Below are 26,809 nucleotides of genomic sequence, written 5' to 3'. Positions count from 1 at the left end.
ATTGTAGTGAACTATTTAATTTTGTTTACAAACACATTATTTTTCATAGCAAGATTTAAAATTATAATATAAAATCATAAAAATACGGGAATAAGCATTTTATATTTAATAAATACTAAATAGTTTTGGGAGGGCTTAGCCTCTTAACAAACATTTCAAGCCCCTCAATATGTTTACAAATTATTCCAAAAAAAAAAAAAACATTAAGAGTTGAATAGTTTAATAGTCGTTACTCGTTAGGAATAACTTTGAGATGTGTTTAAATTAATTCAATCATAGTTTTAGTAATTTTACACCTTTATAGTACCTAAAAAGAGCTTATTTTGTTTTAATCTGGAAAATGTCATTTATCAGTTAGTTTATTTATCGAGTTTTCAAATCATTCAAACAGCAGACCATTATTAAATAACTATTTTACAATGCTGTAAAATTATTCATTTTGAATGTATGAAATAAAAATACATTATAAATTAAATTATTAGGTCATCAACAAAATGCATTTAAAAGTTAGAAACTGTACTTATGTACTTAGGAATATTTTTAAATACAGTAGAAACACGCGCTGCTATTATTCTAGTTCAATTAGGTACCTACTACACAATTCTGGGCCATTGTATATATACTGCTCCCAACTAAATACTAAAATATGTACTAAAATAGACAATAATTTGAACAAATGTTAATAGTTAACCATATAAAATATAAATATTGTATATCATAGATAGAAATAATATTATAAGTTACCTACCTATATTAAATATACAGACAATGTTACAAATATAAAATATAATAACAATTTTTAAATAATTATATAATATGGCATTTATATTAAATTATTTATTTATTCACGTAGGTACAATTATTATTCCACTTATACATTATGATAAATGAAGTAGTTTTGAGTTTTGTGTTTTTGATTATTATTTTGTTATACTCACCTATACAGTTATTATACATAAGAGAAAGAAAAATTAATAACTTTATAGGATACCGGGTACCTATATTCATTTTTATTTAAAACAAATATTATAATATATATATATATATATGTATAGTATACTGTATACATACTTCAACATCTTTAACACAAATAATAAATCGATTATAAAACTTTGTTAACATTTAATTTAATTTTATTTCTAGAATATTTTATATTTTTGTAGTTTAGATATTCATTTTGTATCCATTTTTTCATCCAGTTGAATATTCTTCCTTCTGTGAATAGGTAATGTATTTTTTTAATACAAATCATGTCATCGTCATATTCACTTAATATTCAATATTTGTAAAATATATATTGTGAAATATAAAAAAAATATACAATTTTTGTTTTTATTTCCTTTAACATAAAAAATATACTAGAATACCTACAATAAAATAGTACCTATAATCTATATAACATATTAGGAATATTTCCGAGTCTTAAATTGACAGAATTTGAGTTTAAAACTTTCTTCTTATTTCGTAGAATGGTACATTAAATCTCCAAATAATAGATAATATCAGCTATATCTGTAAGTTAAAATCGTGGCTTAAAATTGGAATAAAAAATGCCAGAGGGGACTAATGTCTCCATATAATTTTAAGCGTTTCATATATAATTTTATGTATAATTCCTAATGTCTATGCAATGTATAAACAGTGATTGTGTAAGCATACTCATCCCACTTTTAACACTGATAGTTGAAGGAATAATTTGTTAAAAGAAACGCTTTTTATCATCGTCAGAGTTAGGGGACTTCTGCGTCCCCCCACTGTAACCCCTTAAAATATATTTTATAGAAATTTTATTAGACATAGTTTTAAACTTTAAAGCTTTAATATGTTTTTCACTTGGAATAACATAGAATACAACTGTTGTGTTAAAGATGTATACAATTAATTAGTGGAGTAGGATAGTTTATTTTAATATTTACCGAATATGTAACACAACTATCTAGAAAATATATACTCGTACTTATCTTTAACTAACTATTGATTATTGATAGTGAGCGGTAAATGTATTATTATTTTTTTAAATTAAAATACAAAACAAAATTATGTACCCGCCTGCAGTTCAGGCTGCTATACATTTTAATTTTCAACACATTCACGCATTTTTTTGCACATTTCTTTAGGCTAAGATGCATTTACAAGAGTTAACCTAAATTATTACCTAAAATGAATATTTACAATATTATATTATGGAATTTATATTTACATAATGACAACAAGTTTAAAAAGATTAAAAATATTTATTAATATAGTTCTTTTATTATTAGTTATTATGTAATTGTGTTATTATGTACCTAAATAACTATTTCATTCATCACGAATTTAAGAATTCATCTGTATTTAAGGTCTTCGATCCTTTTTGTTCATTTGTACAACGGTAGATATCAGATTTTGTGTTTTCATATATAAGTAGTTTCAGCTGCCACAGTTCACAATTTTATCAGAAAGATGTTTAAAATAATGTGAAATATCAATTAATAAAAAATTCGAACAGTATGAATGTTTCAGTATAATATCAAAATGACAACATTATGATATTGAACCTCGTTGATTATCTCTATTACATAATTAATTTAATAATGTACAGTTACGTTTGTTACTGAAAAAAAAAAGTATGTAGATACTATTATACTACTATCTACCTATATTAAATGTATACAATATGTGTACATTACGGGATTTGCCTATGACACAATATATTCCAATATTAAAATTTAAATATTTAATATAGTTGGTAGCGGATAGGTTAGAGACTCTAAGATGGTCAGTGACTCTTTAGTGTTGATCGGTAATTATTTACACGTCCTGTCATTGGATACAGGATCGTGAGAATTTCGATTTTGGTCTTCGGGTTACTCTGCAGTCTACAGTTACTGTACGGTATGAGATGTATTTTTAAATATCTAAGTAGGTATTGAACTATGTTCAAAATACTGTGCAAGTAAAATATAATTCTGTTCGGAGTTTGGGAATGTACCTATATTAATTCAGTCATAGCATAAATTTGCAAACATTTTTTCTACGGTTGACTAAAATGTAGTAAACTTACCAAAAATACAATCTACACACAATCTTTGTTTTGTGATACAATAATTCATGAAGATTTTAAAAGCTGTTTATGACAAAATATATTTTTTAAACAAAATTCATGTTGTTATACTACCTATAACCAATATATTTTATATTTTAAATGTTTTCATAATAATAATTTAAAATTTGATTTTAAATAATGATGTACCAGGTTAAGTGTGTAACATTAGATTAAATACCATCATGTTCAGATGGGGACTTTATATTAAGTCTATGTATCATAGAGTATAAACTGTAAAAAACTGATGTAATAATATTATGGTTGCCTTTGCCCTTGGGTTGTTTACCTATACCATTTTTACAAAGTATCACGTTACGTTTATATCGGTATGTTATTTTCTAAGATGAATATTAGATCAAATCCAATTAATTTATAATTTAAAGTGAATGTTTGCTAATAACTTATTTACTATAGGTACATTTGATACTTTTACAATGGGTTGATAAAATAAATGGTGAGATTAAGTAATGGCATCTCTACGAATCGCGGTAAAAAATTCCGTCGTAAAGGAGTCTGAACTCCGAAGCATAAAAAGTCCACGGTATCCTTATTGTAAAACTAGAAATTATTTATTAAAAAAAAAAAGAATACAATAATAGTAATTATTACCTATAGGTCTTATTCTATATCAAAAACAAATCGAATCAATTATTCATAAAAAATATATATATATTTATATGGCCATATGAGTAAAACTCCACAAACTAAATAATTTAGATAAAAGCAATGGTTCCACATAGCGTGTCCCCAAAAGTCGAGCTGTGTTCAAAGTTCAAAGAAAGTGTAGTTATATCACTTAAATGCTGTGACTTGTACATATCCGATATTGGTAGGTAGCGGCGTACGCAGGATTTTTCAATGGGAGGGCTTGAAAATTAGTTGCAATTTTATTTTATTTTGTCCAGTCTAATAATTTTAGACGTTTGTTTGAGGTATTTCAAAATGTTTGTAACTTTTCAACTTTTCTGGTGGAAAAAATGCTCTGATCATAAGCTTCGATACCCGATGTATGTTTTTAAAAGCAAATTGGATCTAGTTGGTACTTTTAGGAGGTAAAAAATGAAAATGCCCTGTGCTTTTTAAAATAATTGGAGAAAAAAATGAAAATTTGTTAAAATTGTTTGGTAACCAGCTTGGTTATACTGTCCTCACTTGGATTGTATTTGATTAATTAATTTTTTTTTTCTATAAATGTCAATAAAAAATTATTTATCCAGTCAAAAAGCTTAAAAATGCAATACGTAAGTTTTTATTATAGCTAAAACATTAACGATACATAGGCATCATGGTTATTTTTTATAAGCATTTAAAGTTCAAATTTCGTCAAAACCACATTTAGTTTGTAGTTGAAAACTTATAAAATATTAAGGCTAGAAAATGTAATACAAGGTCTTTCATAGTCTTTTCAAGTAGTTCATACTTTTACCGAAAAATTACAGATAATTTATGAAAATTGGTATGCAAATACAATGTTTTTTCAAATATGAATTCTTTCTGGTAAGACATATATGAAATGTACGTCTCGCTTACTAAAGTTGACAGTTGAAATTTGATAAATATTTTTTTTTTAAGTAATAATACTACTGGCAATGGGTGGATGGGAACTTCAGCCCGTTAGTCCCCCCCCCTGCGGACGCCACTGTTGGTAGATACCTAAAATATTAGTTGTTAATCGTCATGTAAATCATTTAATTACAATATTTATATACTAACTGGAACGTACATTTTTCGTCCCATTGCATTACCTTATACATTACAATGTATAAGATTACTCTTACCTAATTATATGAATCGAAGTTTTTATGCTTCGGACATTTTTCCCGTTGACTTTTTATGCTTTCGACTTTTACTGTTAAATTGTTATGCTTTGGACTTATTTTCAAAGGAATTTTTTACTTCAGACACTTTGGTAGTCTACCCATCTCTATAATCACGTTTTATGTTCTGTGATATACCTTTCTTAAATCTTCAATGTTGCATATAATTTAATTCCATAAGATTGACTTGTGCATAGATGCTTGATACCTATAATAATGTAGGTAATCAATTATTACTGTGTATAGGTATATGATTATTTTAATGTTAAAAATAATGATCTATAATTTACTCGATTAAAAATATTAATATTTGCCACAAAACATAATATGTTATGGCTTATATTTCCTATACAGGTGCTCAAAAAGTTTGGAAACGGTCATGAGACTAATTAGGACTGATAAACGATAATATTATGATATAATTAAAGAGGTAATAAAATATATTTTACCTAATAAGTGTGCAGCAGTATTATCTGTTATTGCTAAGTTTAGGTATACAAATATGCAAACAGTAATTAAAACGTTTTTAAATTGTTTGAACGCCTTGTTATTAGATATCTATAAGTACCTATTATTTTTATCATATTTTTAAGATTTAAATTATTTCTAAAACAATTCAATTTTCTTAGTTCCAAAATTATAATTACATAGGTACGGTTTTTTTTATCTTTATTAATAATATACACAATCTGTATGCAGTCGGCACAATAAGAGTATGAGCTAATCGACAAAAGGAAAATTGAAAATTTTTAATGAATTTCGTACATATCGAATTACCTACAGTTGATGATATTTTCATAGTTTTGGATTTTTATTATTTTTTTAACTGAAATTGGTCATTTTATGTAAGAAAAATATCTTAAATTCTACTATATTTTTATTTAATCTACACTTATAGACTATATTGGATCTGAATTTTCAAATGGAATTTACTTAACACTGCAAAGTAATATCTTTGGACTTCAATATATTGATAAATACATTTTAAAATTATATACCTATAGTTCGTATAACTGCATAAATGTAAACTTTAATGTTAACTTTATATTATTAAAATGTCCAACATCTTTCATCGCAATATACGTGGTCAGATAAAACAGTTAGTTACAACTGTAGCCTGTAGGTAATACTTCTACCTAACAGCGTGGTGCGTAGTTACAAGACTATCAATTGTTACATAACTGCATAGTTATAAAAAGAATGTAGGAAAATGTTTAAGAAGCCATATATATATTTAAAAAAAAAACTGCCACTAAATATTAAATTTCATTTAAGCTATGATTCTCATTATATCAGTTTCAATTTGTTCTGTAGCTCTAATAATACGGATTCCTGTCATTTATTAGACATTTCAGCGGTAAATGTTCAACGTCCATCTTTAGAAATTTGCTTATGACTGATGTCGATAGCTTCGATATTTGTCACTGCCGTTCTCTCTTCTGTTGTCAACATTTTTGTACCGAAGACCGAGTGTGATCACCAACCCTGATCATATTTTTTTATACCTGGTTAACATAATATTATTGTTATTATTTATTATTATTGTTGTGTCAAAGTATATAGTATAGGAAAACGATGAATTTTGAAATCGCCAATACAACAGTTTTACTATGGGACATGTTCTACTTGGGTAATCCTCATCGACATATGTACAAGGACATCAAACACTTACCACATATATACGCACAGGTAAATTGGATCTATAAGAGTCACGAAACGCAATACGATATTAGTGTTAGAAGATTAAATTGCACCCTAAATCAACTGGAAAGGCATGGTGGTATTCGCGGTTACCAACAAAAATACATGTAAATTATGTATTCACGAATATTTTAATATTGTTTTATAGTATAATATCATTTAATGAAAATAATCATTAATAGTTAATACCCATGATTTATTCAGGCTTGGCCATACTTCTTGACTTTATTGGTGTTAGAAAATGGATTGCGGCTATGGCAAAGAAAAGAAATACTTAGACTTAACGACAGCATCACCTCAATGAGTCATGCCATTTTGCAAGAATGTGCCAAGTACGTATTAAAAACATGTATAAAAGACAATATTATATTAAGTGATATTGTGTTATGTAATGGTTTTTTTTTAAGATTGTTTTATAGAGGATCAGAACATTGTTTGTACTTTTGGATTTATAACAATTATAAAATTTGTGAACTACCTTGGAATTCTGTAGCTTTCTGGTATTTTTCAGCGATTGCAGTTGATTTCTGTTATTATTGGATGCATAGAGCCAGTCATGGTAAACAATTTAAATTTCTATAAAAAAAAAAAACATACAGTATTAATTAGTTTATGACGTGTTTTAGAAATTCATATTTTTTGGGCTCAACATCAGGTTCACCACAGTTCTGAGGAATTTAATGTTACTGTCGGGATAAGACAATCGGTATTTCAAAGTTTAGTGGGAATCGTAAGTAAAAAATATTTAAAATAAAATACAAAATAGGTTATTTTAATATTTATACCACGTTAAAATGTTGTTAGGTGTGCTACGCTCCTTTGGCTTTATTCGTTCCACCGGTCTTGTTGTTGGTGCATCAACAGTTGAGTCTCTTATACCAAATTTGGATCCACACCGAAACAATAACAACTATTGGACCGTTGGACTATATCTTAAACACCCCAGCATATCACAGGGTGCATCACGGTACAGGCATAATATTTTAAATCTGGTGAAATGATTTTTGGCAAATATATATTATTTAAAGGTATAATATTTTTTTTAGGGAGCAATCTATACTGTTTAGATAAGAACTACGGAGGCGTTTTAATTATATGGGACAGGATATTTGGAACGTTCCAAGACTTCTATCCGGACAAGCCCATCACGTATGGCTTAGTATACCAGAAAAATGCATTCAATCCCCTATCCTTGCAAGTAATTATTATCCTGTTGACAGTAGGTCCGTGTGCTCGTATTAAACATGCATTTTTTTGTTTGTACACAATATAGTTTTTCTACAATTTAAATTTATATTATAAATGGAATAGTATGAAAGGTTGGAAGAACAAATTAAGATCAGTCATCAAGGGACCAAGCTGGATACCAGGTCTGTCGTGGACAGGTCACGATGGAAGACGTGCCAGTGTAATGAATAATCATCTCAAGTCTAGTTCTATTTTTAAACTTTAATCATCTGATTTAGGTTGCAGGACGCAGAAAAAAATACGATGTGAAGATATCTTACGCACTGAAGTCATATTTACTAGTTCATTTCATTGCAGTCGTTAATGGCTACTTCACTTTAACAACAATTCCTCGTTCTGTAAGTGTACTGTAATAATTATTATTAATACTTCCAATACTGTAGATATATTTGTACAATCGTTCTTAAAATGTTTTTATTAATAGTATTTTGTACAGGTATAATTTAACAATAATTTAGGTTTAATAATAAATAACAAATTCAAATATTGATAATTCACTCAACAAACAATTTTATTACAATAATAATCATAATGCTAACCATTTAAAATAAATTTTACATCAACAACACACACAATAGTATATTATGATTGTAATATGGTTTAAGGATATCAATTATAACAACACATCACAATAAAAAAATCACATAGTATATAATATTATTGAATTAATATTTTAAAACTTACAATATAATAAGTACTAAATTTTATTTTATAATAACTAAATATTATACTGCATATGCCGATAAAAACCCGTGAAGATTAAATTATTAATCTAATGAAAAAACAACTAAATATGTTTGGGTAACAATTTAATAAAAACAATATGTTATTTTAATTAGGTAACATAATTTTTTACTTTTAAATAAAGTAGGTACATTTAAATTTCACTTTACCCATACATTTAATTTTGAAAAATAGGTTGAACAGTAATTCCTATGGTTTTGGTAATTACTATTACGATGTTAAGCTTAAATCCGTATCAACCTATTTAAATTTTTAAAAAAATCATTAAATAAAAAAAGAAATATATATATAAATAATCAGACACGTTTTTATTCTATATAATTTCTTTAGAGTATCTATATTCTACTATGATTTTGAAACTATTTAAGTAAAATAATATAATATAGCGTAGTGTTCAAAAAACAAACTGAACTTGCATGTAATATATAATACATTATTTTAAATTTCATCTGAGTGTTCTGAGTAATACATTTTTTATTTCGACCAACCCAACCTACAAGACCTCTAGCTTTATTATTATAATATTTTATTTATTTTAATATTATATTATATTATGCTTAAACTCAAAATATAATTTTTAATTGAGTATATACAATGAAACTATAACGAACTTCTATTTAACAAAATGTTCAGTTTAACGAAATGTTTTTGAGAATCAAACCAAATTAGAACAACATGTATTCAATTCTATTTAACGAAATTCTCTATGGTATGAATTTTTTTTAATGCCTCTTAAGACTTCGTTTTATAGAAGTTTCGCTGTACTGAGAAAAATCGCTCTACTGATTACAATCACGTTCGTACACGGGAAATTTGATTAAATTAAGTTTTCGTTTTGACTTTTGGTTTCATAAAAACAATCGAGTAGAAATCACTGGAATATTTCATTTTATGGTTTATTTGATGATTGTATACATAACATAAATCATAAATGAATAGGTATCTTTTTTAGTCTACAACAGTCTGCTTTATAATGTCCAAATATAAATAAAAACTTAGGTAGGTACTCAAACACTTATATTTGAGTATTTTCTTAATTTAAAATCTATTTAAATTCTTAACAACATGTTTAATTTTATTAACTTGTGATTTACCTAATAGTATAATATAATACAATGATTATTATAAAACATTAATTATTGAAAGTTTAAACCTTTCAACAATATTTTTAAGATGAATGTATCCTAACTAATTCTAACGAGGAATGAATTTTATTCGAGTTTTATTTATATTTTTACTGTAAGTGAAACTTATAATGTACAGTATGTTTGATTTATGAAGAAAAATATGGTTTTACTTCATAAAATTATTATCACATAACTTAAAATAACAAAAATATATGTCTCATGTAAATATGTAATGACATTAAACATATAATAACTTATTTAAAGAAATATGAAGGACGTAGCTGTAAATTTAGTTAGGTATCATATTTTTGAAACATTGAGCTGAAAATATAACTATATAATTAATATTATACAATTAAGGTATATAATATATCAAACAACAGGTATATCAAACAACAATTATAACAAAAATAATAATTTTTTCTGTTCATAGAGTTCTTCGTATGTAGGTATGTCATGAGTGTTTATACGTTTATCTTATATAAAATCATATGTTCAATATCCAATAAGAGAAATGTCCAATATTAAATAATGTTTTACTAACACTTTGTAACGTACTTCATATTTTTATAAGCTTGGGACCACAGGATTGCGTATGAGAAGACTAAAACTAATAACATTCGTCTGAAGTGACAACAATTCTATTGTTTTGTATTGTTGATTTGTTAATTCTGATCACAATATAATGTAAACCATTGAAACCGTATAAGATAATTAATTGTATTATTTGTACGTGAATTAAAACTATATATTATGTAGCAGTTGTTAAAATATTTTTTGTTGAATTTAATTTTTCAAATACTTATATAAAAACGTAATTATATATAAAATACCAAAAAAATTACTTCGAAAAAAAAAATCGGAATTATCATCATAAAAAAATGTAATGCATTATTTTTGAATAATACAAAAACCAAAACTTGAGTCAATAATTCGGTGCATCAGACTATTTTTGAAATATTTATTTGAATTAAAAAAAAAGTCTGTAAAAAATATAATTTAATAACATTCGGAAATTACTATAATAATAATAATTATAGGTCAGAAATGTCGGAAAAAATGTTTAATGTTGGCATAACAATAATATATATGTATATTAAATAACCACCGTTAGTAAGAGGTTTAAAATTTTAAAATCTTTAGTACTACGTACTAATAATACCTATGTACTCGTATAAGTATATATTACATAATATATTTATGCATAGGCGAACATGCTCTTATTATTCACATTTTAGTTCTTCAATTATTATTAGAGTGATATAGGTATGGCTACCTACCTGCAAGTATTAAAGTGGACATATCAATAAGATTAATATTTAGAAAAAAAAATAATAACAATAAATTCAAATGATATAGTGCGCCTTGCGTCTATATACATTTAGAAAAGTTTTATGGTTTGTTCATCAATGTGTGTTATTATGAAATGTCATATTTCATTGGCAGGGCTTTGAATTTAATGCACTCAATAACATAGGTCAGTACACATTATAATTATTATGCCCTAAGAATTGCAATATAATATTGCGACGGGTGGTTTCTTTCTTCAAGCTGTTTATACACAATTTCACTGGGCGTCTCAGATTTGACTTTTTACTTTTACTCATTACTTTTGTACCTGCTGGGTATTATAGATTGTGTGTTTAAATAAAATAATAATATCTAATAAAAATTAACAATTATAATGCTTGAACAGTATAGTATGGAAAGGTAATAGGTACATAGTAGGTATACGATAAATATTAAAATTGTACATAAAAAAATTATGTATTGTGAATAAAAATGTTGAAACATTTACATATTATACAATAATATTGTATTTATAAAGTGGTATAATGTCTTATGTCTTGGACCTGATTTGTATCTCACTATCGATATGAAAAATCATTAAACACACAGCCCTGGTCATCATATAGGAATGTAAAATATAGTGTTAATAAGTTAATAATTAATTAACGAATAACGATTTAACGTTTGTTAATATTTGTTCTAGGAAATTAATATTACGTGCCTGGCAATTTCTATGTTTTATGTTGTCTGGTCATTGACGAGCATAGGCTTGATGTTCGAGAAGTCCTCGTGGTCAACATGTTTTGAATGCTCAAGATGCTTAACCATATTCGTTCATCTAATATATTTGGAACCACAACCATTTTTGAGTGCATTAACTGTCGTCGTATATCAATCGTTAATGGGCACTTCGGTTGTTGTTTGGGCCGTATTATGTTTAATGCGTTAACTTCTACTAACTTCACCTAAAAAAATGCATTGTACCTATATTTGTGGCGTGTTAAAAAAAAAATCTTCACTACTAAGTCACTGACTAGTCGCCAGTCAAAAATAATGCGCACGTCAATAGAATAATATATATGATTTGGAGAACGTTTTATTATAGCTATAGAGAGTCATCTATTTTACGATTTGAGATTAATAATATACGCAGTTGCGTAGATACGATTTTTTTCTTGTGGGGGGGGGGGGGGGTTAAAATATATTTATGATACAAATTACAAGTTATTAGTTAAACTAAAAATCATTTTTATTTTGTTTCAAATTGGTATTAGTTATAATTAGTTGCAATAGTTTTATATCAGACTGTTATAATAATTCATAAAATAAAATCCACTCGACGTCGTTATCGCTGTTTTTGTCGATTTTATAATTGATTATTATTTCAGTAATAGTTATCAAGGCCTAACTATGATAAAATTGATATCAACGATAATTTTGTCGACTTGTCGTGCTATATAATTTATTATTCGTACTGTCAGCAGTTTGCCAAAAGTCTCTTATCACAACAATTTTCCCAAAACAAAATACCAATATAAAAAAGATTTTTGTTTGGGAAACCCCTTACACACCCCCCCGTAACTATGCCACTGAATATACGAACAAAAGGTAAATTTTACTTGTAGAAAAATTATGAATTATTTGACAATGCGCGACGTAAGTAAAAAAAACCATATTTCATAAATAATGTAGAGTATGACTATATAGCATTGAATTCAACAAACGTCTTAAGTTAAAAATTAAAAACTTAAAAATACATTTAGGTTTCAACTTCAGTTTAACATTTAAATATATATATATTATATATTATATAATATATAATTATAGTTTTTTTGGTTCACCTACAATAAAAACATAATCATAATTCATAAGTTATCATTATACAAATATTATCATAATAGTTAAAAAAACATTCATAATCATTTACGGATTATATCCTCTAGACGTCATAATATTATGTTAAACATTCAGAGTACAAAAATGCAGAAATCAGTGATTGACATTTATTCTTATTTAGAAATTAACTTTTGGACGATGATTTCTTTTACGCAACAATATTTACAATCGTAAAAAATTTACGTCTTAACATAATATTATTAGGGTTACATTATACCACAGTAATTAGTATAGGTACTTAATAAAATGTTGTTAAATATATTTATTGTTTTATAACGTTCTTAGTTAAAATATTGGTTTATGTAACTATTGAAGCTGTTACCTATACATGTATTCAGTGTTATTGTCCATTGGTCCAAATTCTTCCCGGTCTAGTGAATTCATTAACTCTTCGTTTTTATTTCGAACTGAAATCACAGTACATGTATTAGCTTAAAATCAGGCGTGTGTAATATACTTATATGACTAAGTATTATTATTTTGATGTTATAGGTATATACTGTTCAAATAATTAAATATATATATTTTTTTCTTATTCAAACAATTTGTCTTGAAATAGCAATAGTATTTCGATACGCTAATTCTAAATTTGAAAAATTTATCCTATATTAATATTACCTACGTGATAGTTAGTTAGGTGTAGAGTGATACTATTATTAAAAATAATATAATATTAAATCGGGCATTAGGTTAATTTTAGAGTGTATACAAAAAATAAGTGATTGTTAAACAAAATATCACCACGTAAATTGAAAGACATACGAAATAATGACTCGTATAGTGTTTGCTGTTAAAAAAAATCACTCTAATGTATGAGAGGGTGTATCTGCCATCTGGGGGACTCGACAATGGCTGCTCATATTGCAACATTTTCAGGTGAGGGGGAACTAAAAAAGACCTTTTCCCAACATTGTCTCTCTGCAACGAACGACTCTGATGTTAGTTATATAATATACCTACCTACCTATACATAATATTTTATTATTCGCATGGTATACTTGCGCCTCTGCATTTGCCAACAGCGTGTTTTTGTAACCTTGCCCACTGCAGCAGTCATCATAAATACAATACATAATATTAGATTACATATTGTAATGCATAATGTATTATGTTTATTATTAGTATATCGTTACTTTAGTTTTTGAATCGATTAATATCATCATGATTATCATCAAACAGCATTGGTGTTATAATTTATTAAGACGTGTTTTGCTGTACAAAAGACACATCACAATTGCGCATATTCCGACTTCATCATCAATCGAAATACGCCTGTATAATCGTCATTTTTTGTTGTTACACACGAACGCGTTTATTAATTTAGTTGTGTATAGGTACTTGCATCGCTTCTCTCTCGTCTGTCTGCTTTAAATCATTACACCTGCACAATGGTCTTATCTGAGCACTGCAGCAGCAGCAGCAGCAGCAGCAGCAGATACCGGTGGCACCACACAAGTATCGTAGTGTATTGTTATGATTATCATGATACTTAATTACGGGTGGAAGACGGACGAAAAACATCACTTTTCGAGAATTAACTACATTATACTCGTTTCCTTAATTTATTATACATAGGTATTAGAGATATGACATAATGTTATATTATTATTATATTAACGCTAAAAAGATGATTCAGATAACATACTTAATAATAATGTTATATATAACAAACGCGTCGTGATGTAGCTCACGGCGTTCGGTCTGCAAGATTGTTACGAGAGTAGGTAATATAGAGAGAATACAAAATCACTATACCGTATATATTAAATACACATGTTATTACAAGATGGAAGAGCGCGAAAAAGTTCACGAGAAACAGCTGTTGCAGAGTTTATTATTATTATAAATAGCTGCCAGGGCGAGCAAGTATATATAAAGGTGCACGAAGTGTGACGGTAAAAGCGAGTCAATAATATATAATATAAGACGTATAATATACGTCTAAGTGTATGTACGTTTATGCGAACCCGACGACTGTAAAATAATTTAACCTATTCGACTCTATGATTTTGTCAGACAAAGAGTGCGTACTGACGGACGTTTCGGCAAACACGTGCGCACGTATACTAACGTGTGTGCCCTGCACCGTTATAATGTCATCATCGTCACATCGGCCAGCCCATAATAGTATAATATCATAACCGTGCGCACTATAATATAATATATTGTATATAATAATTAACAGTTAAAGTGTAAAAGGGATATCGGTGCACCAGGTTTCGCCGGTGACTGTCGGGTGCAAGTGTATGTGTGTGTGTGTGTGTGTGTGTGTGGGGGGGGGAGATCATTTCCAATATAGGCCATAACAATGACTGGCCCAATAAGTACTTAGGTATATAAAACTTTTAAGCACAAATTTAAAAAAAAAGCCAATCGTTTCGCTCGTTATAGGTCCCCCTGCAATTACCATTAAGTTATATTATATAATTAATAATTATATACCCTATAATAAGCGTGGCTATAGATGTGATTCTACTTATTATGCTTATTATCCTAACATGCTGAATAGCTGATTTTTGGCGATAAACTGTGCACATCAATCTGGAGACCAATTTCTATACGGTGTTCAGCAGGCTGTATATCTTAAATCGCGATTCTAAGTAATAATATACTGCAGTATATACTCTATCTCGATGTAACTATGTAAGTACTTTGTACAATATTGTACTCATCTTATTGTGGATTACTTATCAATCATTTTCGATTCATAATGATTTGTATATTTTATCACGGACCGTATTGGCTCTAGAGCCAGTTAATGTTGACTCATTTGGACCCGGAATCCGGTCCAAGACTACTTTAAAATCTAGGATTGGGAAAATGCATACTTGTGCCCCGCCCCTGAGTGTGAGTGTTAAAATTTTAAATGTTCCCCGGTTCCCGCTACATCACCCACCCCCTTCGTAGATGAGAAATCCTAGAACTATATAAGCTATAATATTATGTTAGTTAGTAATATTTTATAGTATATCGTTCAGATTGGATGTTTGATTGTCGTAGTGATGCAGTGTTGTAAATATGGTTAGTGGCTAATAAATAATAATATTGTCGATGTAACCGTCGTATCTCCATCATTTATTACAATAATAATATGGCGATACCACTTTTACTAGGTCTTAAAATCACGCATCGGAGATACCTACGACAATTTCTGATTATCAATTTCATGGAGGATAAAATTATAAAATTGGAATTATAACTCTATCATACGACAATGCGATATTTTTGCGTTCATTTTAATCAAAAATAATTGTAAAAAATGGAGTTACGACCTTTTTGATATTTTAGACCAATATACACTATATTATAACTCGCTTGAATTTACTAATTGCATATTACCGCATATTAACATACAACTTGTGTAATTATTAATTCAGTAAATTGTATAGTTATTACTTATTATTTTGGATGTATTTTTTTTTTTAAAGTTTTATTTTATGAAAAATTACCTACCGAGTTCGTCAATTACGGGTGCCATCCTTAATGTTACGCCCACCAACAGCATACAAGTGATGAGCAACAGTCCGGCGGTGATGATAATTGTCCATCTCGCTCTTTGAGGTAAGTCGTCTGGATGTATAGTGGGTACGGGATGAGGTCTCATTACATTATGTTTATCTTCTCCAAATCTTGTCCTTCGGTTTTTTTTTTTCAACCGAGTCTTTGGGTTTTGAGCCTCTATATAATGCCGATTTTCTTCTGACATGCCAGCAGTAGATCTATATATTAATGTATAAATATTTATTTTATTCTTACGTATTAAATTATTCTTTAAAACATATTATAATAGAGAACATCATTAAAACATATTTAATTCTAACGGATTGATTACTTTTGGATCAGCCTTTAATCAGTTATTAATAGATTGTCAATTGCAAAATTAAAAATAATATAAATTAATCAACTATATGTAATTAACATTTATAACTGTTGGTAAGGTTTTACATTTTTTTTTTTTTTATAATTTTACCATTCAATTAATATTATTTAGCGATGTATGACATTTTCATTTATAAATGTTGATTATTTAATACATTTGGAAGCTTATAAAAATGTTAATAGCTACAATATTATATGTGTTATAATATATTAAGTACATAATATTCTCCAAATTAGGGCAGATGTCAAGATGATTTTTTTAACGTGATATACAGTCGAGCACCTACCTATATTATATAGCTCATAATGTTGGTATTAATTGTAACTGTTAATATAATAAAATGAGAAAAAGTAGAAAATTAATTTATATTAAGTACCTGTTACATAAGTACAGAAAGTAAATGCATGCATATTATGCACACTAAGTGATTGTTTTAACACGTGTAAATTTGGATTACAATTTAATACCTATATTTACAACCACCTACCTTTTAATTTCTATTACCTAAGGTCGAGCCGCCACCTAGTCGTATTAGCTCGAGGTGGTAGCGCCGACCACGGGTCATTATGATGGATAACCAGCACCGACGGTACCGACCCACGTACTGAATTAATGTCCCGAGGGACGGTCTGTCCAACTACTGAACGCCGACAGCGTGACCATACCCACCGAAAACAGTCCGTATGAATCCGAACTTACAAGCATATAAGGTCGCTTGACTGTGACAGCGGTGATGGGTTACACGGGTGGGTGACCGCTGGCTCTACCTTACTACCTTTCACAAGTCTCCGTCAAAGATTGGACATAATTCACGGAGTCATGTTAATCTACCCCTACCCACTCGGGGTGTGAAATACCGGCTCTCTAAGTCAGCTAGTTTCTATCTTGTAGTCTCTTCGAGGTCCCGGAGATATATCCGTTGCAAACGGGGGTGTACTGGAACGCAAGACGGAGACAACCACCTGATTTCTGGACCGAGTTCAACGGTTTTATTTCCATTAGCTATAGGTACTGGTATATGTCTCAAATGCAAAAATCCAATCCTGATTTTGTTTTTGAAGTACCTACCTACTACGATAATAGTATTTGTAGTGTAGAAACGATGGGACTTATTACTGGCGGGTGAACGTTCCGATGCTGGTGAACGTTGGATGCACAATAACGTTCAGCTGTGTCTGGAGCTTAAACTTTGAAAGTGGGGAAGGTTCATTGCGTTGAAATGGATCTACCTGCAAAGGGCGAATGCGTCCGAAATAGCGGATGTAATAATCGTGAAGTAAAAAGAGCAAAAACTGAAATAGCAAGATGATAACAATGGCGAAATCCAAAGCAAATATAATTTACCACGGATAAATGAAAAAGTTGAAATACACATCGCGGTGATAATATGCGTACTAAATTTCTTATAGGTAGTATTGGGAATATTGACGTATATAGACAGGCATAGATAATAATATTGAAAGTAAGGTGTGATAAACCCACATCATAGTATTATGTACGATAGCCCGAAAAAAAATACAATCGATAAGTAGTAATTAGATATACTAATAAAAACAAAAATAAATTTAATAAACCGGCCAAGTGCGAGTGGGACTCGCACATGAAGGGTTCCGAACCATCATCAGCTATAAACATGTCGGCAACACTGCTTATATTGTATATTCTAAGATTTTTAGTATTTGTTGTTATAGCGGCAACAGAAATACATAATCTGTGAAAATTTCAACTTTCTAACTTTCATGGTTCATGAGATACAGCCTGGTGACAGACGGACGGACGGATAGCGGAGCCTTAGTAATAGGGTCCCGTTTTACGGTACGGAACCCTAAAAAGGACAAGTGCGGGCGCGTTGGTCTATGTGACAACTAAGAGTGTAACTGTGACGAGACCTATTCGGGATAACTTTGGGCTCATAAGAGCAATATTAGAAATTTGTCTTTTGGGTTCTTAGACTCTTTTTAGATTTATAAGTGAACTCAGTAAACTCAGTAGACTCCCACACTCCTAAATATTTATTTTTTTTTTTATTGATCTTAAGCATCGACAACTATGGATACTACTATACTAGCATTTTGTGGGGGATTATGATTGGTCGAGGAACATATTATGTACGTGGGTAAGGATTCGTCACTAAAAACCCGGGTGGTTTCCCATCCGGGAACTAGTTACGTCGGCTGATGCTTGACTTCAGAACATGTTAATGACTGAGGCCAACCACCGAGCCACACCAGGCCCCAAGCTAAAGTATATAAAGCCTATTGATCGACTATTGAATCGCTAAATGATTTTTTCAATAATATAGAAAAATCACTCGTTAACTCAAAAAATGTGTAAGTTGTTAATATTACAATTTTTTTACATATTTAAGTCATTATAAAATAACATTTTGGATAAAAATAAGCTAAACTTTTCACTATTCATTGTTTGTTATAAATTCGTAAGTTTTAACTCATTTGATCGATATCATACATTTTTAATTCAATATTTATAAACCGAATATTTTTCTGATATTTTTTTATGTATATGTACAAATCGATTTTCGAACGAAGTGTTGCTTAGTAATAACACTAATAAGTGTACTTATGACTTATAAGTATTTAAAGTTTAGATGAGCATAGCAGTAGATATTGTGTACTTATTGTGTAACTCTTCGCTCATTTAAACTTTAAATACTTAAACCTTACTCGTCTGAAATTTAAATTTTCTCATCAAAATGTATTCTCAGAAAAATATTTTGGTTGAAATTATAATAATAAAAAACATGTTATTTTTTTTTCAAAAATATTGTTTCGTTATGACTTCAAATTATGTATAAAAAAAATGTATTTCACTCAAAAAGTTGGTCTTTTTCGAGATAATGAGTGTTTAGTGTTTACAGATTGTTAAAATAATCACTTTGTATATAACTATTACCCCTACATAATATAACTTATTAAACTTTCGTAACTTTTTCTCATTATTTTGGGTGTTTCTTTTGAAAACTAAATTATTTTAATCTTATAAGCAACGGAATTTTTAATTGTATAAAAGTAATATTCTTTTAGTTTATTAAGCAAGTTTGAATTGTATTAGCTTGTATCCAAGTTGACTTTACGTCCTATGATTTATCATATTTTTAAATTTGAATATTACACCAGATATGGTGTATGGCGTATACTGTAGGTATACTGTTTAGGTAGCAATGCCCTCAGATACTGAACATGGTATCATATATTTAATATATATGATATTGTATTGTATACCTTGAATATGAATTATAACAATAGGTAATAATAAAATCATAGGCGTAATCATGTAGTAAATTCTTGAGGGGGGGGGGGCAAAACTGTGGAAAACTATAAACTTTTAAGGTAAAACTACGCTATTCCCCAGTTGCCCACTTAGATTACGGCTATGAATAAAGTTATATAACTAACATTATTTAGTTCTATGATCACTCTCTTAATTTTTCATTCTGTAAAGTGTAAATCCTAATTAATGGAATTAAAACAAATCATTTTTTATTCACTATTGATATTTTATTTAGTTTCCTATGGCCGATAGTTTATAAGATCATACCTTTGCAATGCGGCGGTAAGGATGTGTCCCCCTAAATAGGGTACGGCAGGTTTTTGAGTCTGAGGCCATTCTTCAACTTGGACAGGTTCTTCTTGTCGGACGATCCCATCACAATGGTGGTGATGGTGGTGAAACAATTGGTGATCTAGATCATGTCGATGCTGATGATGGTGGTGATGGTTGTGGTGATGGTGTTTTTGACATGAATGCATGCAGCGACCCTTTCGGCGTCTGTTTTTATTTTTTTTGAAATTTTAAACAAAAAAATTTCTTTAAACCCATCTAAATTTCATTCGTTTTTTTATTTTAATAATTAAGTACCTACCTATAGATTGGTAGGTCCTATAGATAAGGATGACTACTATTCCCTATGGCTTATGAGTTTAAAAAGTTTGAAATCCTTTGGATTAATATTTTTTTGAATCACAATAAAATAACTAAAATATTAAATCTTAATTTTTCATTTAAATAATATGCGGTTTGATCAAAATTTGAATTTAATAAAAATGTATTGATAATTAATATTCGTAATTATGACAAATTTCGTTAAAGTTTTTAAATGCTTATACAACAGTGACTATAATATGACGTATCTTCAATATTTTTTAATTCTGTAAGAAGAACTATTTTTGTATTAAATCGCCTAGCTTTTGACTTAGGTAAAAATATTTATTAACATTTACAGGAAATCAAAAAAAAAATAATGAACTGACATTTTCTGATGTTTATAAATAGAAGCCGAAATATGTAAATACGTTTTAAAAAATTTTAAGTACCTATTTGAGATAATTCATTTTTTAATTACAACAAAAAAACATAAACAAATTCCGTCTTTGGTTTTTTAGTTTTTCCTGATTATATTTTACTTTTGACCCTTCTAAGTACAAAATAGTTCCAATTTTATACCAGAAACCATCCTTAATATTGAAAATTGAACTATTTTAATAGTTTATTCTTCTCTGAAAAGTGTCCTAAGACGACAGGCACTCAGACACATACAAAAAAAATCTTATCTAAAAGAGAATCTAAAAGTACCAAAGCTGAGTGATTATAGTTAAGTTGAACAACTCTTAGGGTTTCTTTAAAAGTGCGTTCCGAAACACACAATTGATTCTTAACGGTTTATGTCAGTGGCACTATGCCTCAAATGTTAACAAAAAGAAATAACAGTATTAAGATTTGAAGAACTTTAAATATTATTTTTTTCATACACTTATAAATTATAACATACAAGCTCAAATATAGAGATACATACATTAAATTCATATATTAATTAAAAAGCTACTAGTTACAATATATTTTAGGAGCTTAATGTTTATTCATTAAAAACTTCAACCATTCTTATTGTATTTGATAAACGTAGTGATTTTGTCTAAGAGATAAAGTAAACATATTTTTATTATTCATATTATTTATTACTTTTTATATAACATTTAGTTTTGTACACATATATTTGTACGAGAATTTGATATACATTTCAAAAAAAAAATATATGGTTTAATACTAAATTATTATTTTGAAAAATGCGTAGATTAAATAAAATTTATTTCATAAAACGTTAAAACATTATTACATTGACCTATATTGCAATATAATTCGTTGTTAGTGAAAATTAAAATTGTTATTTATATATTTTATATATTTTATCTAATAAAAATGTCTTGCCCGACAATTGTATTTGTTTCCAGTAGAAATATATTTCTGTAATCGGCTTTTTTATCACAAAATATCTGGTAAGTCAAAATAAATTAAAAAAATAAATTACGTAGATTTTTTTGTTCAGCGTAAAATATCCGAAAGGGAGATACGCCGTTATATTTTACAGTTCAACTGATAGATAAATACTTTTAATTAACACATCAGAGGTTTCAATACCGAGTATAAGAATAAAAAAAAAAATGTATTGATTTTCTTGAGTGGGAAAACAAAGTGAAACGTTTTTTTTTCTGACGGATGATTTTTTTAATAGGTGCTAGAAACCTACGTCTCATACATAGCGCAATATAAATGTGGCATTTGTTCTTACACGGAATAAAAAAAATGAAACAAATAATTTCACAGTTACTTATTAAATAGGTCAAATAAAACGAAAAATTGTTAATATTAGTTATAACATTTTTTCCAAACTTTCACAGCACTAAGGTTATTCGGGGGTTTGTTGTGGACTGTAATTGTCTGCGTTTCAGTAAATCGATATTTATTTAGGTAATGACTGGTGAACTGGTAATAATTTTCTTTGATCGATAACCTAAATCATGAATAATTTAAAATTTGTTTTTGATTATGATTACATTATTACCTAATGTATTATAAATTATAATGTTTTTACAGACAATACAAACGATGTCAAATTTCACGGCTGCAAAAGTTCAACAAAAAACTCCGAATTATTATTATTTGCTCCAATAGGTATATCATTGTATATTGATTTCATTGGACTAAACGGTATTAATTGGAATGATTCTAAATGTGTAACAATAGACTTTCAAGAAACAAATAATTTTTAAAAATCAATGATAACGTTTGCACTTATACATTTTCCAATTTTCTCTGCTAACAACCCTCATCCCTTGCATTCTCCCCTCGGAGTATATAAACACATACCCTAGTTTGCGTTTGTTTTTTGAGTTTTTCTCTGCCAATCTTTGCACCAATAACTTTGGCTGTATCCTCCATTTGAGTTTGGCCTCACAAATATCCGCTTTGATGGATATGACTTTACGGTTGACTAGTGCTGCCAGGATGTGATGCACCCGGTAGTCTTCGTGGTCTAGCTAATAAAGTACAGAATCGATTAAAAAATAGTAATCTAAAATGATATAATACTATTTAATACATTTATAGGAAGCTACAAAAAAAAAAAAAATAATAGCGTTTCATTGAAAACTTCATTAGAACAATAAATTGTTTCACAATAATATATTATGACACTCACGTCGCACAATTGCTCTGGGTCCGTGGAAACTGCCTTCTCCTGTACCCGAATACTCGTACTCATTACTTAAGGTTTCGATTAATAACAACCACCGACAGTCACATTGTAACCTGCTGTCATATGAAATAACGCAGTTAATAACACGTAAGTGGCTTCTTAAAAATAGTGTGCAGTGAAATGTTAAAATAGTAAAACTGAAAACACAATAGATAATATTATAATATCATTGATTATAAGTAGTACTATTTATAACCAATGTCATTGCATATTTTCCTATAATTATTATAATATATTGCATACGTAGACAAGTATAGTATATTTTCATTATTTTTCGCCCTGAACAAATCCTTTAAACTAATCCTAAGAATTATAAGCAGTCAATATTTTTTCAACCGAAAAATTAAATGGGTATGTTGAATCAAGGTTATATATTAATTTATATTACCTAATATTATATTTTGTTTGTTTATTCTGGACTAAATATTGACACCGGAGTAGGTCCTGACTCCTGATTGATATTGCGTTCCCGAAAAAAAGGTCACAGTCAAATACTGCGTAAATTGGGTATTTTTGAAACGCACTAAAACTTGTGTCCCGAGATATGCAAAGTGGTACATATATTAGTTTGAAAAGTTAGGGAACAAAAAGTAGAAAAATGAATGGAAAAGATACATATATTATATAATATAATATATATAAGAAAAAATGAAAGAATATTACACTTATTAATATACACAATAAGGTGACATTTTTATTTTTCATCACAAGTATATTGTTACTACCTATATGGTAACTCATAGAATATAAATAATTTTTGATTTTTTTTTGAACTTTTAAATAATACATGGGTACTTGCTATTCTACATTTTTTCACAATTTAAATATTGTTATCTCCTCCCCGCTCCCGAATTCACGAGTGAGTTTTAGCCATGCCTGTTGCTATTCTATATCTTGTATTATATTTTTCGTTTTTAAGTCATTATTAATCCGCATTATAAATTTGTCCATAGGTGAAGCTTTTTGTGTAAGTGTTAATATAAAAATTGATGAGAGCTTGTTATTGTACCTACAATTAATTTATACGATAGAAGTCATATCACTTCGTCGTATTCGAATCATTCAGTTATTTTAAAAATATTTTGTTATAAGTTACAGAGTACACATCGTACGCGTGTATTACAATTTAATTATTTACCGCAATAAATAGAATAATATTATGATTCAAATAGGTTATAATAATATTATTATAATATTACTTTAATTTGATTTAACTTTAAATGTATTTAAAATTATCTCAATTATAAATGTATTCGACGATAATTAATATGATTATTTACATACTTATAGGTATATAATAATAATTATTTACAATAATTTTTTTTGTGGACATAATATTAATATATTATGGAAGTAATAGCGAAAATAGCAATTTAACATGTAAATAATTCAATTTTGTTGTTGTAGTTTAATGGTTAATGGTTCAAGTAATTAAATAAAAGTAATCAATAAAAATATCTCTGTACCTTTCAGTAAGTACCTACCATTTAGCTATTATAATTACAGAATACATTAATTCGTGTGCTTGCATCATTAATGAAAGAGTGGGTTATTATAATACAATTATTTTAATATGTCACCGTTTTTGTTTTGATTTTAATCACATAATATTATACAAGTAATAATGTCTTTCATTGTTGTATCGTCTGATCATGAAATAATTAATATTACTATGTCTCATTAGTTATTTCTGACTTTTACAAAGCCATAATATTATAATATTGTAATATTATTAAAAGTGTATAAGTAGGTAACAAATGGTGAACTTACTAAGCAGATAATAGACCTATGTTATAGTCATAATATCTAGGTGTTAACGCAAACTAATAAATTTATCATTACAATACCAGAGAAATATTATAAATATTTATTTATAAGTCGAACACTCGCAGCGGGTTTATATTGTTTTGGCAGTTTGAACTTTTAAAGGACGTTTAAAATAATAATAATATGTAAAACGTTCATTTACACCGAAGACACACGAAAGTCAACACGCGGTAATCAGACGTTATAAATCAATTATAGGAACCCCCAGTATGTCTGACACTCTGACCCCTCAATATAGAAAAATGTATATTATAATATGTCTATAATAAATATAAAAAAAAACAAACAGGTAACTGTTGTGTACTCAACTATTGTAAACGTTCTCCATTTCAGCGATATATTAACATTGAAAATAAAATATGTCATCGATCTATAATATTATTCAGCCAGGACCGTATTTGAACATTTTGCGCCCCGGCCGGGCAACATATTTTTCCGCCCCCCAAAAAGTTATTTCTTAAAATGTAAGGAACCTATTATTTTGGGTCATAATTTATGACTCTTAAATGTGGTTTGATTTTGAAATTTTTTTTTGGAAACCTTTGTTTTTCAATGAGTTAAAAACAATCAGTAATTCAAACAGAATTTGCCGATCGGATTAATTTCAAAGTTGTATGAGTTTGCGAATTCTCATCCATCGAGAGTTTTTTTTTATTAAATTTCTTTATTAACAATATAATATAGAGTAAGTACAATAGGTAATTTCTGATTTCACCAAATTATAAGGATAAAAAACTCACATTTACAAAAAAAAAATCAAAATTATTATTTTTGGTATCCTAATAATAAGATTTTAAGGTTTTGAAGTTTTTTTAATCTTATAACAAATACAGAAAATTTGACCAACTTTTTATAGTAACATCATTAAGCATGGAAAACACACATTTTGAAGAAAAAAATTCACAAAAATCGATTTCAAGCTAAACTCCATTCATTCCAATATTTCATACTTTCATTTATTAGTTATCTCTTAAATCACTTGGAAAACCCATGTTAAATAAACATGTTATAGTTTTTATAAAATAAAGTATACTGTATACCACGATTAAAGACATATCTTTAATCGTGCTGTATACTTAAGCAAAGTAAAAATGAATACAATATTACAATGATTTCTTTATAAGCGTTTAATTTTTTTATCTTATTGTAAATAAAAATTATTGCACATATTAATTAAAAGAATCTAGTACCTTTGGTATATGAGTACCTAGTTATGGTTAATATTCATATAATAAAAATAAATTATAAATTGAAAAAAATGTATTATTTATTTTAATTGCATTTTTTCTGATTAATTTTATTAATAATCAAGACAGATTAGATATTACGTAAAAGTAAAATAGACATTATTATTATTATGTTGTGTTTTGCTTATTTACAACAATGCTTGTTGCAGGCTGCTATCATGCCATTATCAGTTATCCAAGGAATTATTATTGTTAGTATAAAAATATATTTGAGAGAATATCATCCTAAAATAAACTTTGGAGAAATCTCCACCTAATCACAATACATAAGGAAAAATACATTTTACATAATTTTAAAATTATAACTATGTTGGCTTAACCAGTGGCGCCATTTGGGGGGGGGGGGCAGGGTGTGCACTCGCACACCCTGTAATTTTGATGTCCACAATTGGCCTAG

At 28.2% G+C, this 26,809-nt stretch overlaps 2 protein-coding genes across 3 annotated transcripts in view; one reads left to right on the top strand and one right to left on the bottom strand.

Moving 5' to 3' along the window:
- Positions 1 to 6,312: 6,312 nt before the first annotated feature.
- Positions 6,313 to 12,221, top strand: LOC100159128 (alkylglycerol monooxygenase-like). Of its 2 annotated transcripts, none has more exons than XM_008188491.3 (9): positions 6,313 to 6,591; positions 6,808 to 6,935; positions 7,011 to 7,162; positions 7,230 to 7,333; positions 7,408 to 7,570; positions 7,650 to 7,801; positions 7,877 to 8,011; positions 8,070 to 8,189; positions 11,716 to 12,221. In XM_008188491.3, the coding sequence occupies exons 1-9, from the start codon at positions 6,478 to 6,480 to the stop codon at positions 11,959 to 11,961; spliced, it is 1,314 nt and encodes a 437-aa protein (XP_008186713.1). In that variant the 5' UTR covers positions 6,313 to 6,477; the 3' UTR covers positions 11,962 to 12,221. The 2 variants fall into 2 exon arrangements, with proteins under 2 accessions (XP_008186713.1, XP_029344320.1); XM_029488460.1 differs by having other exon boundaries at positions 6,575 to 6,710.
- The window catches only part of LOC100570900 (transcription factor MafB-like), a 50,130-nt gene continuing 35,164 nt past the window's right edge, over positions 11,844 to 26,809 (bottom strand). Inside the window, exons 2-7 of the mRNA XM_029488461.1 lie at positions 23,282 to 23,394; positions 22,951 to 23,116; positions 20,347 to 20,577; positions 16,362 to 16,627; positions 13,231 to 13,315; positions 11,844 to 11,977 (exon numbers count right to left, since the gene is read on the bottom strand). Of these exons, the coding sequence (XP_029344321.1) occupies positions 11,974 to 11,977; positions 13,231 to 13,315; positions 16,362 to 16,627; positions 20,347 to 20,558 (567 nt within the window). The 5' untranslated portion in view covers positions 20,559 to 20,577; positions 22,951 to 23,116; positions 23,282 to 23,394 and the 3' untranslated portion in view covers positions 11,844 to 11,973. The remainder of the gene's footprint in view (positions 11,978 to 13,230; positions 13,316 to 16,361; positions 16,628 to 20,346; positions 20,578 to 22,950; positions 23,117 to 23,281; positions 23,395 to 26,809) is intronic.

Source organism: Acyrthosiphon pisum, chromosome A1, assembly GCF_005508785.2.
Source record: "Acyrthosiphon pisum isolate AL4f chromosome A1, pea_aphid_22Mar2018_4r6ur, whole genome shotgun sequence".
NCBI lineage: Eukaryota > Metazoa > Arthropoda > Insecta > Hemiptera > Aphididae > Acyrthosiphon > Acyrthosiphon pisum.
This window is presented reverse-complemented; position numbering and strand designations above follow the sequence as displayed.

What these genes read in the sequence shown, in the direction of transcription:
- LOC100159128 (XM_008188491.3), top strand. Translation starts at nt 6,478, where the DNA reads ATGAATTTTGAAATCGCCAATACAACAGTTTTACTATGGGACATGTTC. An exon ending in TACCACATATATACGCACAG is followed by an intron (nt 6,592 to 6,807) that starts GTAAATTGGATC and finishes TGATTTATTCAG; the next exon opens with GCTTGGCCATACTTCTTGAC. An exon ending in GATGCATAGAGCCAGTCATG is followed by an intron (nt 7,163 to 7,229) that starts GTAAACAATTTA and finishes GACGTGTTTTAG; the next exon opens with AAATTCATATTTTTTGGGCT.